An 18,009-nucleotide genomic window follows, 5' to 3' on the forward strand; every position below is an offset into this window, starting at 1 on the left:
GATCTCGACATTCATTGACTCGTTGATGGATCTGGACGCCATATCTTGAAGTTTTGAAATATCTGCCATTGGACGCCACATCTTGGGGTTTTGAAATATCTGGCATTGGACGCCACATCTTGAAGTTTTGAAATATCTGGCACTGGACGCCATATCTTGGGGTTTTGAAATATCTGCCATTGGACGCCACATCTTGGGGTTTTGAAATATCAGGCATTGGACGCCACATCTTGGGGTTTTGAAATATCTGCCATTGGACGCCATATCTTGGGGTTTTGAAATATCTGCCATTGGACGCCATATCTTGGGGTTTTGAAATATCTGCCATTGGACGCCACATCTTGGGGTTTTGAAATATCAGGCATTGGACGCCACATCTTGGGGTTTTGAAATATCTGCCATTGGACGCCATATCTTGGGGTTTTGAAATATCTGCCATTGGACGCCACATCTTGGGGTTTTGAAATATCAGGCATTGGACGCCACATCTTGGGGTTTTGAAATATCTGCCATTGGACGCCATATCTTGGGGTTTTGAAATATCTGCCATTGGACGCCATATCTTGGGGTTTTGAAATATCTGCCATTGGACGCCACATCTTGGGTTTTTGAAATATCTGGCATTGGACGCCATATCTTGGGGTTTTGAAATATCTGCCATTGGACGCCATATCTTGGGGTTTTGAAATATCTGCCATTGGACGCCATATCTTGGGGTTTTGAAATATCTGGCATTGGACGCCATATCTTGGGGTTTTGAAATATCTGGCATTGGACGCCATATCTTGGGGTTTTGAAATATCTGGCATTGGACGCCATATCTTGGGGTTTTGAAATATCTGGCATTGGACGCCATATCTTGGGGTTTTGAAATATCTGGCATTGGACGCCATATCTTGGGGTTTTGAAATATCTGGCATTGGACGCCACATCTTGGGGTTTTGAAATATCTGGCATTGGACGCCACATCTTGGGGTTTTGAAATATTTGCCATTGGACGCCATATCTTGGGGTTTGAAATATCTGCCACAAAATTTATTTAAGTTGAATGTTGAAATATCACCGGCTATTCTTGATTCTTATACTCAATTAGCACAATTTATGGTGGGATTAATAATTTTTGAGGTATTTACCCGTATCCATCACAATTAATGTTAAGAACCACTTCCTCGCTAAACCCTTCAAATTCGCCTAAATCAACGCTAATTAGATAATATCAAAATAATTAATTGATATTAAACAATAATAGGGAAAAAACTTGCACGTCGCCAGGATTTAAAATAGGGAATGTTAACATGGAGTCATCACTCCCATCTTCATTTTCAACAATATAGTTAAATACATCTCCTCATCAATATTATCATTATCCTCCTTTACAACTAATATCGGGTGTTATTGATTATCTTCCTCGCTTAACCATACATTTTTCAAACCCATGGGAACGCTGGTTAACCATTTTTTTAACTTGAAATTTACAGTTTTTCAAAGTGTCCCGTAGGAGAAAAAAAGAGTTTTGATTAGAGTTTCAAAGGTTGTCCCCATCATGGGCATATCGTGTAGTATTAGAACCTCTAACCCTACCACGTATTTCCCAAAAAACCCAATATTAATTGAAACCATTAGTATGAATTGTAGGATTAAAAACTCTACAACTATGAATCATTCGAAACTAAATCTTCAATGGTCCCTTGCAAAAAAAAAAAAACTTATATTAGCAATATTTTGAAACCCCGAGTAAGGGATTTCGGGGATAAACCCAATGAGCACATCATGAAATTCAGAAATGGTTCATTAAAGATGCTCTCGACACATGGCCGACATTGATTCCGTAAGGTGGCTGTTCTTGAGAAAATCATGCCAGATTTGAAGGGCCAGTTCCGCTAGAAATGCTAAATGATCAGGATGATGAAGAAAACGAAGTGCCACAAACACCTGCTGGACTTGAAGTTGTGATGGAACTCCGGGGACCGGGAGTGTAAGATGGTGCTCCGAAAAGTTTGAGGAACATTCCCCCGCTCGATTCTCCCTGGAGATTCGTGGGTCCCACAGAAGCATCTAACGCACACACATATTGTTAGATTGTTTAATTGTTTATTCGAGTCTGGTAAAAGGTTACAACTGTTCAAGCTGAGTTTTCTCCGGCTGCTGTTTCATACCTGTTTGCAATCTAGTTATCAGTTCGATATGATCAAAGGTCGATCCCTTATCAATCGTTATCTATCATAGCTATCGACCTTCTATAACATCCCAACACATATTGTCAGGCGTAAAAAGTAGTCGGGTCGGAGTTTTACTTATTAATAATTAAGGCGAATTTATTGATACATGGAAATGTGTTTTAAATGTAAGTTTTAAACGTTAATACGCGACGAGCGAATTAAATAGCGCGAGAACGAATGTCGGGTTGACCGGAACGCGGAGGCTCTTGGTTAGTTCGCTGGGGCCGGTTTTTCAACCTAGTTCTTCCCAGTTACATAAACCTTGGTAGGCTCGGAAGTGGGTCCCCGAAGAGAGAAGATCCCTCTTAGAGCCTCCAGATCGTCTTTTATACCATGGCCAACCCAGATCCGTATCAACGCATCCCTAGACGGTTAGACCACTACAGAGGGCTGAACTTTCCTGAAGGGTTATTTTACAGCGCCCCTGCTAAAGTCCAGGGTCCCGTTGACTCCAATCGGCGATGTCTGGGAATTCCCTAGCGGAGATGTTTTTCTCCCTCGTGGGTTTGTTGTGGGCTTATGGTTTCGCTTTTTCTGTCTGTCTTCTGGGGTCTTTGACAATATGTATTAATTTTTTTATATTACTCACCTCCATTACTCCTCCACAATGGCATATTTCTTATTAAGTTCCCAATTGTAACATGCTTTTGCATTTACACGTAAGCAGTCGTGGAGAAAAGTATACAAAGGCTGTCAACAGCATTTATACTCTATCACTAGAGCGAAGAAATAAGTATAGTGTAAAATATACACAATCTGAAAGAATTGAAACTTACTTTCGACATGAGACGTTCAATTAATCCTTATTGGGGTATTTTAGTTACGATGGAAAGCAGTAACTATTTTATCACTAGTTAATCCCACCTCGAACTAGTATCATACGTGATCAAATTTAAATCTGATGATAACCTCGCCTCTTCGAATGCTGTATCTGTGACGTCATTCGTCGAATTGTTAGTTCCTGAAAAGATAGGCTTATGCTAGTTGTATAAAAATCAGATTTTTTATACTTAGAGCCTTTGATGAACACAGACAATTTCAATTGCTTCGAGAATGTACGCGTCGGTATTTATCCAAATGTAGAATAAATAACATAATTGTAGCTTACGCGTTAAGTTTTTGTCTCGAACTAAATTATGGAAATGTTCGAAGGAGGTTTCATCGCAATTCAAGAAAATTTTCGATATATATCATTCATGCGCTTTAGAATGGCTTTGTACATGCATTTAATAACTTCGGCTGTATCATTCTAAAGGTTGTAGTGAAATTTTGTAAAATAAATTTTTTCGTACAATTTCTTAGCCTCGGCTGTTAGCATGAAGACGCTACCATAATTTATTATTATCTTCTCTTCCACAACTGTTACTTTTATTCTCCAGTTTAAGTAACTATAATTACCCCAGTGGGCAAGTTCGAAGGAACTGACGTGAAGGCTTCGGCGAACGATCTTTTTAAGCTGTGGTTTATATTTTTGGAAGACGGAGCATCTACAAGATCTGTTTGAGATGGAGAAAACGTGTCATGGGCAATCTCTTTTTAATCCATGGTAATGAGGATATATTCGTCTACAAGTATCGTCAGCCATTATTGTCATTAGATGGAGTTAAAAAGCAATTTTCGCACCAATTATTTTGATCACGAATAATCTCATCATGGATATCGCGAAAATCGCAAACAGTGTGATATTTAAGTTTTTGAATAATGTCCCATTTTTTGTCAAGGTCATATTTATCGCCATAAAAGCAAGCGGAACATATTTTTAAAAAAACGCGAACCAGGATTATTTTCATGAGAGCGGATGCAAAGAGGATCTCCAAATGGGCAGTCGAAGTGCATCTGACACAGGTAATAATGATAAATCACGTGCGTCCTTTCAATCGACATCGGTATATATTCATTTTCCGCCATCATGAAGTTGAATTCTTGATAAGTCTTGGAAGATCCCTCTATGATTCCAGAGTCAAAAAATCCGTCTAGTACATCCAAAAGAGCAGCAATTTTGTAAATCACCGGACAAAGGGAAGCTTCCCGCAATTGAGGGTCCAATGTACGGGCGATTGATGTTGTTAGTACAGGTGAATGATGCAAGTTCCACCTTGATGCCGTCCCCATATTAAAGGATTCGCGGAATAGTCCGACCATGCTATATTTGCATAAATTAAAAAGTGAAGGAGGATTCATACCTTTAAGTTGGTGCGACTGTCGTCGATGTTGTTCAGCAGCAGAATGAATAAAAACGGGGGATGTCTGCGTTTAAATACTTTCTGTTATCTTCCCCCACTTATCAACATGCTGTTTACTTGCCGCTCAACCATTGGTTGAGATGCAACGACGACGACGACGATAGCGAAGCTCCACCCATTGGCCTTGCCTAAGATCATGAACATCAGCGTTCCATAAATTCCCGATATTTCATGCTCCTGGATGAAAGATTGCAGTTTCCTCATTTAGTGAAGAAATAAAGGAAACACGGAACAATCATCTAATTAAAGCGAAAGAGAGGGAGAGAAAAAAATAAAACATACCTGGATAATGATCTTTTCTCCCCCTACTTTCTTCAACGGCCGATCCATATTAGGGTAATACGATACGGAAACGTCGATCGAAGAAATCTCCGGTCTAAAGTCAAATTGGATCACGAATCCGATGTGAATAGAATGTACCATCACTAAAACAAAAGAATAAAAACGTCGTCAAGATATCTAATTTTTAATATATATACAGGGTGTTTCTGATAAGTCTGCCATAAATCAAGGGGCGTGTTCTTTGGGTCAAACTGAGTGGAAAGTGTCAAAGAACATGGGGTGTACAAGAATTTGCAACGAAGATATGGCCCCCAAACATTGGCCCCTAAAACAAGAAAATATTCGAAAATGTAGACAAAAACAAATTCAGCCTTATCAACTTGTTTAGAAATATGAGACAATTTCAATAGTTTCCCTCTAACATCGTTATTGAACTTTCACCTGGCAGAAGTGTATTAAATGAGTAGAAGTATGCCTACTCTAGTAAAGTAAATTCAAAGTATCATGGTACCTTTCGGTTGGTATTACTTTTATTCTTAACAAGTTAACATGGACGTTACAGGTATTGTTCAAAATGTCCACCAACGGCGTTAAGACAAACATGAACCCGTCTTTCGAAAGATTCTTGGACATGTTGGAAGATTCCTGGCATGTTCCTGATTGTTTGACAACCTTCAATAATTCGTCTTCGCAAGTCTTCCTCATCACGATGTCTTTGAGATGACCCCAAAGATAGAAATCGCACGGATTTAAATCCGGAGATCTGGCTGGCCACGCAACTGGTCCTCCACGCCCAATCCACCTCAAATTAAACGTAGCATTAAGATGTTCTCTAACTGCACGGCTGAAATGTGGGGGTGCCCCGTCGTGCATAAACCACATGTCACGAAGTAATGCTAACGGTATGTCCTCGAGTAGTTCAGGTAAAGTGTCTCTTAAGAACGTGAGATATGCTTCACCATTTAGTCTGGGTGGAAAAAAATGCGGACCTAGTAAATGATTACCGACAATGCCGCACCATACGTTTAAAGAAAATTGCTGTTGGTGACTTCTAACACTAGTTGCGTGTGGGTTTAATTGGCGCCATTCGTGGTGGTTGTGATAGTTCAGAATTCCATCCCGGGAAAAATGTGCCTCGTCGGTTACTAAAAGGACCCGTGGAAATTGATTGTCCTCTACTCTGGCCAAAAACCACTCGCAAAAGTCGATGCGTCTTGGATAATCTGCCGGGTTAAGAGCTTGCACCTTTTGAATATGATACGGGTGAAAATGATGTCCGCGGAGAATTCGCCAGACCAAAACGTGATTAACATGTAATTGTCGTCCAACTTGTCTGGTACTTGTCGAGGGGTCCTCATCGAACATGGCAAGGACGTCTTCCTCGATTTCCTCCATGTCTTCTGGAATGTCTCGCTCTCGAACGTTGTTGGGTTGTACTTGTCCGATGTCCCTCAAGCGCCTGTCAACAGCCTCGAACGTACGACGATTTGGTATGCGACGTGGCGGAAATTGTTCCTGGTATCGCCGCTGTGCTTCCACTGAATTGCCCTGCGCCAGTCCATACATGAGATGCATGTCTGCATATTCTGCATTGGTATACGCCATACTGTACTACCACACGTTCGTTCGAAGTGATACTGTGACGTTATCAACAACATCGCGTTACTTTATAGCAAACCACCGTTTAGTTTTTACGTTTGCGTCATGACTCTCAGCATTGTTTTTTATTGTACATACCTGTACGATGCTTTCCCCCCCCTCCTATTTTTCTAAGGAGCCGGTCCATATTGGAGTGGTATTGACACAGAGACATCGATGGATGAAATCTCTGGCCTAAGATCGAATCGGATGACGAAGCCGATATGGATGAAACGCACCAAAACCTTAAACAAATGAATAAAAACGTCGTCGTGATATTTAATTTTTAATGTAAAAATGAATCAATTTGTTAAATAAATTCTTACCTCCAAATCTCGGAAGGTGAATGTCGGGAGGCCACCTCTCCCGGGTATTGGGCCCAGGATGGCCGTGTATCTTAATATTGCTTTTACTTCCTCGCCAACGGCAAGAAGACTCGCGGACATTTTCTATTACTAAAATGCGGCTTTATCCCGAAAATCTTATCCGGGAATGATGGTTCTTGAAGGAAGGACCGATACTTTTATACTCTATCACTGGAACGAATAAATTAGTATAGTATAATACATATACAATCTGAAAGAATTCAAACTCACCTACGACAATACCTATAATCCTTATTGATGCATTTTAGTTACGATGGAAAGCGGTAACTATATTATCACTAGTTAATCCCACCTCAAACTAGTATCGTACGTGATCAAATAGGATATTTAAATACACCATAAATTCATAATCGGTGTTTTCTACGATAGATCACGTAGAAGTTATATAAGAGAATAGTAAGCCTCCATATCCGCGGGCAGCGCAGGGGTGGATGAATGTTTTCCCCCATCCCCGATACCCGCGAAGGGTGGGTCTAATTTTTTGCCCCCAGATTAATTTTTTTGCCCCCTCAAAACCGGCAAAGGGTTTCCGGGAGTGGGTGTTATTTGCACGAACTGCATGAGTCGAGAACTCAACTCCCGGAAAACAACATCGTCCTCGCGGAGATCAAAACCATGATCGAGATTCTCCGCGCAAATCCCCACTAAAGTCCTATGGACATCAGGAAGGATCCTATATAAATGTTTAGGGGGAATATAGACATTAAAGTTTTGAAAAATATAGAGACCTTACCTGAAGAGACTGCAATCATTTTGCGGCCGTTCATTTAATATGTTTTCAACATCGGGTTGAGGAGGCGGAGGTTGATTCTCAACCCGATGTCGTGCGACAAAATTTTCTAATAAAAGTACATCATCATCGATGTGTCTGTAGGGCCTATTAAGTTCAAAAGTTAGTCTCTCCGTGATTTCAGAAAAGAAACAGTATGCTCACATGATGATGGTGGGTGTTGTTCTTTCCGTGGCTAAAGCGGGAATGATTTTAGTATTGGGAAACTTTCCGTATATATAGTATGGAGGGGGTCCGTTTAATCCCAGACACTCTTCCCCCCTCCCCCCTCTTACAATATACAAAAACTGTTTGTTACATTTGGTGGTTAGGGGCGTGAAAATTAATAGCCCTCAGAGGCGTGGATATTTACGTTAACGAAAAAGCCCGAAGTTTACCATCTGCTGTACCAGCACCCCCCAGGCGACTTTGTCGAGGAACAGTTTCATTCGTGGCATGTCGAACATGGTTGCCGTCCGAATGGACGCGGCATCAATCACGCCCGCGCCATCATACTCCCCCTCGGCCTCTCTGTATATCCGGGTTCTCCTTGTAAAAATTTTTACGATGGATGTATTGAGACTGTAATGAAAAAATATATTAGAGATGGTCTTAAAAATGAAAAACTAAGTAACTTTCGAGCTAGAAAAACAATTAGCCGTGTTTAAGGGCTGTTCCTCTCCAATAGGCTCTACGGGGAATACCATAAAACCCAGCAGTGTCTGACCTAGGGCTTCGTTAACGTAATTTGTTTCGACCCTAATCTCTTCGTCGACGGTCGTGCGGTCTTCCTCGGTCGCAGAGTGGATCTTGGCTAAGATCCTGTTCAAATTTTACGGGGGAAATATAGTTACTAAAAATAGGAGAAAACAATGTTTACCGCTGGATGTTACAATCCAATGGGGTAGGATCTTCATCATCTTCATCAGAAAGGGATTCCTCCCCCTCCTCCTCCTCTAGCTCCGCTAAGGGAAAAGGCTCTTCTTCTAGAGGTATATCGGTAGCAGGTGGATTGAGAAATTCAAAAATCTCATCGCCAAAAGGTAAAGGATTGGTAGGCGCCCTAAATACCAAAAACTTAGTCTATGATTTCAGGAGAAAAAGAAGCCTGTATACTCACATGTCGAAAGTTTGGTATCGTCAGGATTAAGGTTTAAAGTTGTTCGTCGGTGTTTAGGCTGAGAGTGATTTTTGTATTGGGCAAATTATCGTATTTATAGTACCCATGGACAAACTGGGGGTCTTTTAGACCCCGACGTTCTTTTTATATACCCCAATACAAAAACCTTATGTTCATTCCAATATTCAAAAGTTTGTTATTGTCCACATGGCTTTCGAAACATTAATAAATAATTCAAGTCTAGACCCTGCTCATATTCCTAAAAACCAGACTTTGAAACAATTTAACACACACCCATACTTTGTTATGTATGGAACTAGAGTGTAAATGAATCCCAACGAAAATAACACATTCCTCGCAGATTCCCAAGATTCTATATACCCCAATACAGAAACCTTATGTTATTTCCAATATTCAAAAGTTTGTTGTTGTCCACATGGCTTTCGAAACATTAATAAATAATTCAAGTCTAGACCAGCTCATATTCCTAAAAACCAGACTTTGAAGCAATTTAACCCCCCCCCCAAGCCCATACGTTGTCATGTATGGAACTAGACTGCAAATGAATCCCAACGAAAATAACACATTCCTCGCAGAATCCCACGCTTTCTTTGTAGCCCCCCTAATCATCTAAAGTTGTTGTTGTTGTCCACCACATTCCTCGCAGAATCCCACGCTTTCTTTGTAGCCCCCTAATCATCTAAAGTTGTTGTTGTTGTCCACATTGCTTTCGAAAATTTAGACACGTCTTGTTATGGTCCTATAAATATATGCCTATCCAGATCAAATGACAAAATATACGTTTTAAAAAATTTATTTCAATACAAATTTACACCAAACCAAAAAGACTGACAACGTTTAAACGCTTCTTTAAATAAGAACTTTGAGACATTAATATATTATACGATTGAAAATCAAAACTTATTGCGCGTTCCTTTAATCTACCTTCAAAATCCATTAATATTTTATCCCGCGAATCACGTTGAAGAAGTTAAGAAGTAATTGTCAAAAATTGCGCTTAATTGAAAAACAGCAGCGCGTCTGTGCATCTAGGGACTAGAGTACGTTACTTGAAATAAACCTCAGAAACAGATGAAATCGTTTCTTCGGTCCCTGCCCCCTCATTTTATTAAAAAATAAAAAGAACGAAAAAAGAAATATCAATTTATTAAAAAAATAAAAAGAACGAAAAAAGAAATATCAAAGAAAAATAAATTACAACAATAGCTCTTCATTTAAAAAACAAACTCTTAATGAAATATCTCTTGTCAATTAATTGTAAAGAAAAACAGAAAATAAATGTTACCATTAAACATTGTGGTGAAATTTTTTGTTACTAATCTTAATTTTCTTAACCGATCAATTCTTTTTGTAATTTTTCGTTTGGTGCTAAAGAAGGATAATATGTTATGTTTATGGTCTACAAAAGTATTGCTCTGACGGCTGAATTTAAAATAAATAAAAAACTATCATAGGACTAAGAGTTAGGGTTACGGTTGGGGTTTGAGGTTCGATTAAGATTAGGATTAGAGTTAGGAGTAGTGTACGATGTGGAAGTAGAGGCCGCTTCAGATGGCAAGGGCAACCCATCACGATTTCGATGATTTAATATGATGTTCATTAACCGAACATGATTTCGACGTTGTTGCTCTTCCAAAGGGGGGGGCAGTGCTGAACTCGGGTCATTTATTTCTTCACGCATCATCGGTTTTACTCGCCTTATTGGTAAACCTCGCCATGATGGGTGTTTTTCGCATAATTCCATATCTTCGGCTTTTAAACTCATATCATATAATTTTGATAAAAGTTCCTAAAGTAATATTTAATTATTAAATTCTAAGACACAATTGGAATTAAATCATAATATCTTTATTTCATGCAATTTAGGAAACTATCGAAAATTGGTTTTAAAAGTTTTTCAGTTTCTTTAACACGATGTTTAAACCTCATGTTATTATATAGTTCAATGTTATATCGATCTTCCAACGGCAAAATATGTACAGTTATTATATGTGAAAAACTAACCAACATTTTTTTTTAATTTTTTTACACAAATATGAATTTCTCTCATCAGGTAAAGTTTGTCGCATTTGAAACAACGGTTTTTCGTGTCGCATTCGGTAGTTTTTAAATGCCAAAAAAAACAAATTTCACATTGTACGGTCGTGGCACCTCTCGCTTTTATAACGGATTTATCCGTAAACCGGCAAGTTACACCTTCTTCGGAGCATTCGGCGTTACTAGCGTCCTTCGCTGACGAATACATACCGCATACTAAACACACTCTATCCGGACTCAAAGGTGGAAAATTTTCTTCGATTGGGTGTATCCAATTATTTTTAGTTACAAAAACAGTGTGATGTCTTAAAGCACAATCGAGATCTCCATCGCAATAAAACGTTTGTCCGGCGGGATCCGAAAACGCAATGAGGCTTCCGTCGCATTGATAGCATCCAGTTGGATAAGGTGGCATTTTATCGGTAGACATATTATCAGGAACTAGAACTAAACGAGTTATCGACTAATGCGTTAACAAAACTAGAAACTGACTTATATAAAGTTCAGAGATTTTCCGACGTAACTTGAAATAAAACTCTTAACGTATACCTAGGAAACAAACTAAAATATCTAAAATAATATACACCATAAAGTTCTAAAATACTTTTCATGGGCCCGTTTTAAACCCAAAAGGCAAAGTGTCCCAACCTTTAATTACACGTTTGTTAAACGTAAATCCAAAGCTTTTTTCTAGTTTTGAACTTAAAAGAGTGGCCGACGTTTTATTTCGAATTACGTTGAAAGGAACGTCCACTTTTATACGTTTGGACTTATTTTTTATAGAGTCTACTATAGCTTCAAAGTTTATAATTTTCTCGTTAACACGATTAAGGCAAATTCCTTTAACCTTAACGACAGATTGACCGTCCGTAGTTCTGTAACCGTAACGCTTGAGACCATTTAAAACAAACTCTGAAATTGTAGCGTCCCCTAGTTCGTTAACCCAACATCCTAAATTGTTACCCGTGGGGGGTTTAAAATCGTTTTCCCCCGCCACAAATAAAACGCTATCGGAATCCGAATAAAAGGCTCTTCTACCTAATTTATGCAAGGTCTCAAATAATGTTAACCTTCCGTAACACGAAGCGAAACAAGCCACATACGGATTTCCTTTGAAATATGTTGGTACAAAATCATCTTTGTTTTTGTACGATAATAAGCACATTTCTTCATTAATTGGTCTCAAATCTACCAATTCCTTTGTGTCATCAGATAAGATACGTATAAGTTCTGTACACTCGTTAACAATTAGTGTTTTAGATTTGTTTGTATTCATACCAAAACGACCCCAAAGACTGTTGAGACAAATCTTTGAAATAGCCTCAGCGCGGGGTTATGGACTACTTCATACAAATACCTTCAGACTCATAAATCGATTCAACATATTTTTGTTTTTGCTCGTCAGTTTTAACGGAAGACGGATAGCCGGAATTAGCTTGTTTTATCTTCAAAAAATTGTTAACATAACCGCCAAATAGTCCATCGTTAACATGTTTTTCATACTGAAATGTCTCGTCGAAATGATGTACTTCGTATATTTTTATAATTTTATAACCCATTTCTACGGCTTTGTAAATTTCAGGCGAAGGCCAAATACCCGAAATAATTCGCTCCTTGTGAGAATGTTGACACTCTTCATTATTTGATTCAAGGGCACATGACTTACACAAGGGGAAAAAAAATTTTATATTAAACCTGTATGGTAAAACTGGGATGTATAGATCAGTCGGGGCCAAGAGTTCACACGATATTATACCAAAATAGGCATTTTGTTCATAGTTAAAGTTACTATTTAAAATTTTGGGATGTCCTTTTGGGTAGATTCCGTATTTTTTGACAGCGGGATAGAGTGACATGAGGTCGTAATAATAATTTTTTTCATTTTTTGCTTCGTCCGGTTTATGATATAATTTGAATACTTCTGTCCTTCCACCGTATAAAGCCGACCTTGCTAATATTGGTGGAGGTACCTCTACAGTCTCACAAAAGGTACTACAAGCGATATTTGTCTTTAACAACTTTTCAAACTCGCATTCCCACATCTTTATATACATCCAGGCCCTACTCGTAACAGTTTTTATTTGTATAATTTACTAAACTGTTCCATTCACTGCCTTTTAAACATTTCGGACAACCGTGATATACGCAACCATTGAATTCTAGGATTATTTCAGGATCCTTTGAGTAACCATCAACTAAATAAGGTCCAATTCATTTTTCTCCTTCAGGAGATAGGGCTGTCTGTATTTCTACATTCATTTCTTTGCTAACCCTTGCCAACCACTTGATAGCTTTACTACTTTGGTTGTATGATCCACGATAATCTGGACTAGGTACCACACCCAATGTTTTTTTTTAAATATTTGTGTAAAAACACGTTAGTACAGGCCCCCGATATTGTAGTAGCTCCGCAATTAAGAGGATCTAGACCCGATGCTTTTTTGTAAAGTTCTCTAAATTTTGTAATTCCTTTTTGTAAAACTTCCACATCTTGTACAGCATATTAATCTAATTCGGTCATTATTTTGTACGTAGAATTTTTACCTTTTTCACTGTACCATAAATCAAAGGCTTGTCGGTCCTTTTCATTCATAAATTCAGGTTGAAATGCGGTCTTTTCAGGTAACGGACCTTCATAGTGTCCTCTTTTAAGAAAATATAAGGAAAAAACTGTTTTTTGTAACTACCCAATTGAAAGGTTTCTGTAAAGGCTCTCAGAGGAAGCGCCACGAAGGAATAACTATGAATAAACCTAAAATTTTGACTTTTAATAAAGAGAGCTAGAATTTTAGAGCCGTCGAATATGACGTCTGGTTTTATATGATTATTAATTAACCAATTTAATATAAAATACAAATCAAAACCTTTAAAATTGTGGGCCACTATAGTCAAATTCTCAAATTTAGGTTTACTTAATTTCATTCGTTTATTGTTCTTTGTATAAGTTGTCTCATCTTCTGTTTGGGTCAGATATTTCATAAACTTATCAACACAATCAAAACCTCTAAAAATTTGATAATCGTATTCGGTATCATTATTTTGCATTGCCGAAACTAATAGAACTGGGGTATGTTTAGAGTTCATATCAATAGTTTCACAGTCAAAATAACAAAATCTAGTTTCTTTAAAAGTATCATGAACGGGCTGAACGTAACACATTTTAGGAGAGTGATCAATTTTACATCTAGGACAAGCTGTAAGACATTTATGTTTGTCATCATGAATTTCTTTGCAGCATTTTAAACACCGTTTAATTTTTAAACAAGTGCCATTTTCTATGTGAAATTGGAAACATTCAGGTCCTTTAAAGTATCTATTACAGTTTTGACAGCGAGATATTTCAATCTGAGGGTCTTCGTGAAAGGTTTCAGAGTAACAAAGCCAACATTTGGTTTTTTGTTTAAAAAATTTGTGTTTTTTTGCGTCATTTGATTTAGTAAACGTTATTAAACACGTATTGCAATTCGGCATTGCCCTAAACTTTTGATTACGTGCATGTGTTGACCTATTTGTAATAAAAAAAAATTTTCTCCGAAAACATTTCACCTTGATAAACCTTTTTAAAATTATCATTAGCACTGAAAATAACTATTTGATACTCGGGTTACAATACTTTTTGAAACATTGAAATTTTGTCTAAACTAACGGGACCAATAGGCACATTAGCCTTGGCATGAAGCTTTAACGCTTCTTCTTTTAGCAAAGGTCTATGACCTAATTGTATACGTCTATAGCGATTAAAATCAAAAGTCAAAGTACAAAGCTTCTGTTTCTTTAAATATGTTAAATGAGCAACCATCATCCCGCAAACGATAGCTCTTGATACACATAGTTCATCATCGTTTATTATGGGTAAAAATGTCCTTCCTTTCTGAATATATTTGTCGAGAGCTATCATCGATCTATTTTTAACAGATCGACGACCTGATATTGGTATATTAGCATTTAAAAATATAGCGTCGAGTCTGACATCACCCTCGAGAAAAACATTTCGCCGGCTTTGACTTACTTCACTAATGGCAGTCATTAATCTTTCCGCTGTTAACTCATTTAGGGCCATAAAATTTAGATTTATAGCATTTTCCAGTAAGTCAGACCTAACACAAAATCTAACACTATTGTAACCTTGAGAAGATACTAAAATTGTATCTATAATGGATTGAAAGATTTTTATCAATTGTTCATATACTTCTGTCAATTTGATCATATGAAGGTCTTTAAAAGTAGTTTTATATTCAGAGGCTAAACAGTTGAACTTTCGAGAGACAGTTTGGTTAACTTTTGATAATTCGTAAAACCTTTTAGGATTAAAATTGGAAAGATCCAAAGGTTCTTCTTCGTCTGATGACATGTTTTCTATTTGATCTTAGGCGCGACTTGAAATAAAGCTCTTGACGTATACCTAGGAAACAAACTAAAGTATCTAAAATAATATACACCATAAAGTTCTAAAATACTTAAGTATTAATTTTCTAAAAATACGTTGTAAAACTCTTTATTGTTTACATTTGCAAATCTCTTACTCAGTTACAGGTATTTTCTTTAAAACTTTAAGACTCACAACCTCTGGTACTTCATCAAACTTTAAATTTAAATGTTTTTCGCGGATTTCCCCCTATATTTTGTTAATAAATAACCCGTATCTTTAAAATTTTCCAGTTCCAGCATTCCTGGGAAGCATAAGGTCTGCTTTAGGATACCGCATGGTTTGCTTAAATTTTTTTTAACTGCTTCTATCAGATCTACCGAAATACATATTCCATATATAAGGGGTTTTTTAAAAGCATATCTTCTAATATCTATATATAATTTTTTGTTAAATTTAACTAATTTTACACCGATATTTTCACTCTGATTAAATTTAATTTCGATAGTTTCCCATGTTTGATTTGCTGTCTAAATGCAATAATGATACAATTGGACATACAGTTTTAACAACATGGAAAATTAAAAAATCTTACCATCTTTGAAGTCATCGAGAGAATTTAGTTAGTTTATGGTCGAGAGATATTGGATCAAGTGCTTGTACGCTGTGAATTGCGGGGTTATATACCGTATCTAGAACGGTCTTATAATAGGCGTATCACGTTAAAATAAGTACATTTTGAACTATCATATATATGAATCAATCTTGAGTAGTGAGAAAAGGGGGGTTCTAACTCAGGAACCACCATGTTAAACCTATGGAGTTTTCCAGAGTACCACCATGTTATTTCCCATAGGGAACCCATATGGAACCCATACTATGTATTTTCTATGGCGTCCCCGTTTTTTTTTATGACGTAAAGATCGGGGGGAGGGGTGTTTGTGGTAAAATGGGCACGTTTGATTTCCTGACCTATAAAAACCAAAATGTGGGTTATTTAAGTATTGGAGGAGGGAGGGGATGCGATTTAGAAAGAATTTTTTTTATGACGTAAAGATCAGGGGGTGGTGTGAATATGTTGTGTCTGGACAGTTCGATTTCCTGACCTATAAAAACTAAAATGCGGATTATTTTTTAAAGTATTAGAGGAAGCGGGGATGTGATTTGAAAAGAAAAAACCCCTCTGCGAATACAAGACATAAGAAAATTTATCTCACGATTATGTATAAATACCATCCTACTCGAGAAAAGACCCGCACTTTAAGTTTCAATCATCATCATGAATTTCATCTGTCCGGATTGTAATCGGGAGTTTAGTTATAAGTAAACGTTAAATAGACATATACGCGAAGTTCATCAAAGAAACAAATTAACTTGTAAAGTTTGCGGCGCGACATTTTCCCGCTGTTACAGATTAGAAAAACATTTAACCATTCATAAACGATTAAAACAACTGAGAAAGAATTACCCCGATCGAGGGAAGGATGATGCGGACCCATCTAGCAAAACTAATCAACCGAGTACTTCACGTGGTAATTTGAATCAACCTAGTACTTCACGTACTAACACATCGAGTGAAAGGAATTTAAATCAATCAGGAGTTATATATATATATATATATTTTTTAATTTTAATTTTTTTTGTTACATTTCGCTGCTTTTGCCCCGATTTTCAAAATAGTCTTTAAAAATAAACGACTTGGCCCGTTCGTGTGGCAGAATGAATGTCTCCAACTTCCTCACCTAGTGAAGAAATAAAGGAAACATGGAATAATGATGTAATTAAGCGAGAGAGAGAGAGAGAGAGAAAACATACCTTTATGATGCTATTTTCACCTCCAATTCTTCTAACGAGCCGGTCCAGGTTCGGGTAATACGAGACGGAGACATCAACGGATGATATCTCCGGCCTAAGGTCAAACTTGATGACAAAGCCAACGTGTATGGAGCGCACCAAGATCTTAAACAAATGAATAAAAACGTCGTTACGATATTTAATTTTTAATATAAAAATGAATCAAGTTGCTAAATTCTTACCTCTAAATCCCTGAAGGTGAATTCTGGGAGGTCGTCTCTCAAGGGGATTGGGCCTAAGGTGGCCGTGTAGCGTAAGATCGCCTTGATTTCTTCACCAACAAATATAGGAGTCACAGTCATTTTCTATCTCAAATGTGACTATCTCTGGAAATATTATTCGAGAATGATGGTTCTAGAAGGAAGGACCGATACTTTTCTACCCACTGCAACGAATAAATTAGTATAGTATAATACATATACAATCTGAAAGAATTCAAACTCACCTAACTAGTTTCATACGTGGTCAAATAGGATATTTAAAAATACCATAAACTCATAATCGATGTTTTCTACGATAAATCACGTAGGACTTATTTCCGTAAAATATCCGATATACATTAAAAACCGAAGAAATGACTATCCACTATTAATTCACCCGCAACGCTAAATCCGATACCTATAATCCTTATTGATGTATTTTAACGTTTTTATCACTAGCTAATCCCACCTCGAACTAGTTTCATATGTGGGTCAAATAAGATATTTAGTTTCTATGGTAGATCATGTAGGACTTGTCTTCATAAAATATCTGATATACATTAAAAACCAAAGAAATAACTATCCGTTATTAATTCACCCACAACGATTAATCCGAAAACACGTCCTCACATGTAGTTTTGACGTTTATTAAAATGAAAAAAGTTCGTTTCGACAATATATCCGTAATATATTATATTGAACGTGAAAATAGAATAAACTATTTCTTATACAATGTCGTAAGATTTAAGCATCTTATTTCCGTCATGAATTCGAAATTGGGTCCGATATTAAAAAAAAAAGTTTGAGAGTCCAGGAAATCGGAACTAAAATCACATAAGAGGAAAGGTTGAGGTTAGAAGCTTTCATTCTTCTT

General features: G+C 37.3%; 3 protein-coding genes and 2 long non-coding RNA genes across 10 annotated transcripts; all 5 read right to left on the minus strand.

Annotated features, from left to right (window-relative positions):
* Nucleotides 1–2,071: 2,071 nt before the first annotated feature.
* On the minus strand, nt 2,072–5,439 carry LOC149713182 (uncharacterized). The gene is made up of 2 exons (XM_089846733.1): nt 2,996–5,439; nt 2,072–2,935 (listed from the first exon to the last, which is right to left on the minus strand). Exon 1 carries the CDS (start codon nt 4,398–4,400, stop codon nt 3,948–3,950), a length of 453 nt encoding a protein of 150 aa, XP_089702859.1. The 5' UTR covers nt 4,401–5,439; the 3' UTR covers nt 2,072–2,935; nt 2,996–3,947.
* On the minus strand, nt 3,739–5,439 carry LOC149713183 (uncharacterized). 2 transcript variants are annotated; one of them, XR_016370795.1, is made up of 3 exons: nt 5,273–5,439; nt 4,745–4,887; nt 3,739–4,639 (listed from the first exon to the last, which is right to left on the minus strand). It is a non-coding gene; the product is annotated as an uncharacterized LOC149713183 (long non-coding RNA). The 2 variants fall into 2 exon arrangements; XR_016370796.1 differs by having other exon boundaries at nt 5,256–5,439.
* A 52-nt stretch (nt 5,440–5,491) lies between these two features.
* LOC149713184 (uncharacterized) lies at nt 5,492–9,315 on the minus strand. The gene is made up of 3 exons (XM_089846991.1): nt 7,703–9,315; nt 7,502–7,645; nt 5,492–7,441 (listed from the first exon to the last, which is right to left on the minus strand). Coding segments are annotated over exons 1-3 (327 nt in total). The 5' UTR covers nt 7,705–9,315; the 3' UTR covers nt 5,492–7,260.
* LOC149713185 (uncharacterized) lies at nt 5,492–9,315 on the minus strand. 4 transcript variants are annotated; one of them, XR_016370837.1, is made up of 3 exons: nt 6,979–9,315; nt 6,709–6,918; nt 5,492–6,627 (listed from the first exon to the last, which is right to left on the minus strand). It is a non-coding gene; the product is annotated as an uncharacterized LOC149713185 (long non-coding RNA). The 4 variants fall into 4 exon arrangements; XR_016370838.1 differs by having other exon boundaries at nt 5,492–6,381; nt 6,482–6,627; nt 6,709–9,315; XR_016370839.1 differs by having other exon boundaries at nt 5,492–6,409; nt 6,482–6,627; nt 6,709–9,315.
* Nucleotides 9,316–9,455: 140 nt separating this feature from the next.
* Nucleotides 9,456–17,256, minus strand: LOC149713186 (uncharacterized). 2 transcript variants are annotated; one of them, XM_089846969.1, is made up of 3 exons: nt 17,118–17,256; nt 16,897–17,040; nt 9,456–16,823 (listed from the first exon to the last, which is right to left on the minus strand). In XM_089846969.1, exons 1-3 carry the CDS (start codon nt 17,235–17,237, stop codon nt 16,725–16,727), a joined length of 363 nt encoding a protein of 120 aa, XP_089703095.1. In that variant the 5' UTR covers nt 17,238–17,256; the 3' UTR covers nt 9,456–16,724. The 2 variants fall into 2 exon arrangements, with proteins under 2 accessions (XP_089703095.1, XP_089703089.1); XM_089846963.1 differs by having other exon boundaries at nt 9,456–17,040.
* Between the last annotated feature and the right edge of the window lie 753 nt (nt 17,257–18,009).

Source organism: Phalangium opilio, unplaced genomic scaffold (genome assembly GCF_054372755.1).
Source record: "Phalangium opilio isolate 3A_F unplaced genomic scaffold, DU_Popi_V2 ptg000009l_1, whole genome shotgun sequence".
NCBI lineage: Eukaryota > Metazoa > Arthropoda > Arachnida > Opiliones > Phalangiidae > Phalangium > Phalangium opilio.

What these genes read in the sequence shown, in the direction of transcription:
- LOC149713184 (XM_089846991.1), bottom strand. An exon ending in AATGATTGCAGTCTCTTCAG is followed by an intron (nt 7,442 to 7,501) that starts GTAAGGTCTCTA and finishes ACATTTATATAG; the next exon opens with GATCCTTCCTGATGTCCATA.
- LOC149713182 (XM_089846733.1), bottom strand. Translation starts at nt 4,400, where the DNA reads ATGAATCCTCCTTCACTTTTTAATTTATGCAAATATAGCATGGTCGGA.
- LOC149713186 (XM_089846963.1), bottom strand. Translation starts at nt 17,237, where the DNA reads ATGACTGTGACTCCTATATTTGTTGGTGAAGAAATCAAGGCGATCTTA. An exon ending in TCACCTTCAGGGATTTAGAG is followed by an intron (nt 17,041 to 17,117) that starts GTAAGAATTTAG and finishes CATTTGTTTAAG; the next exon opens with ATCTTGGTGCGCTCCATACA.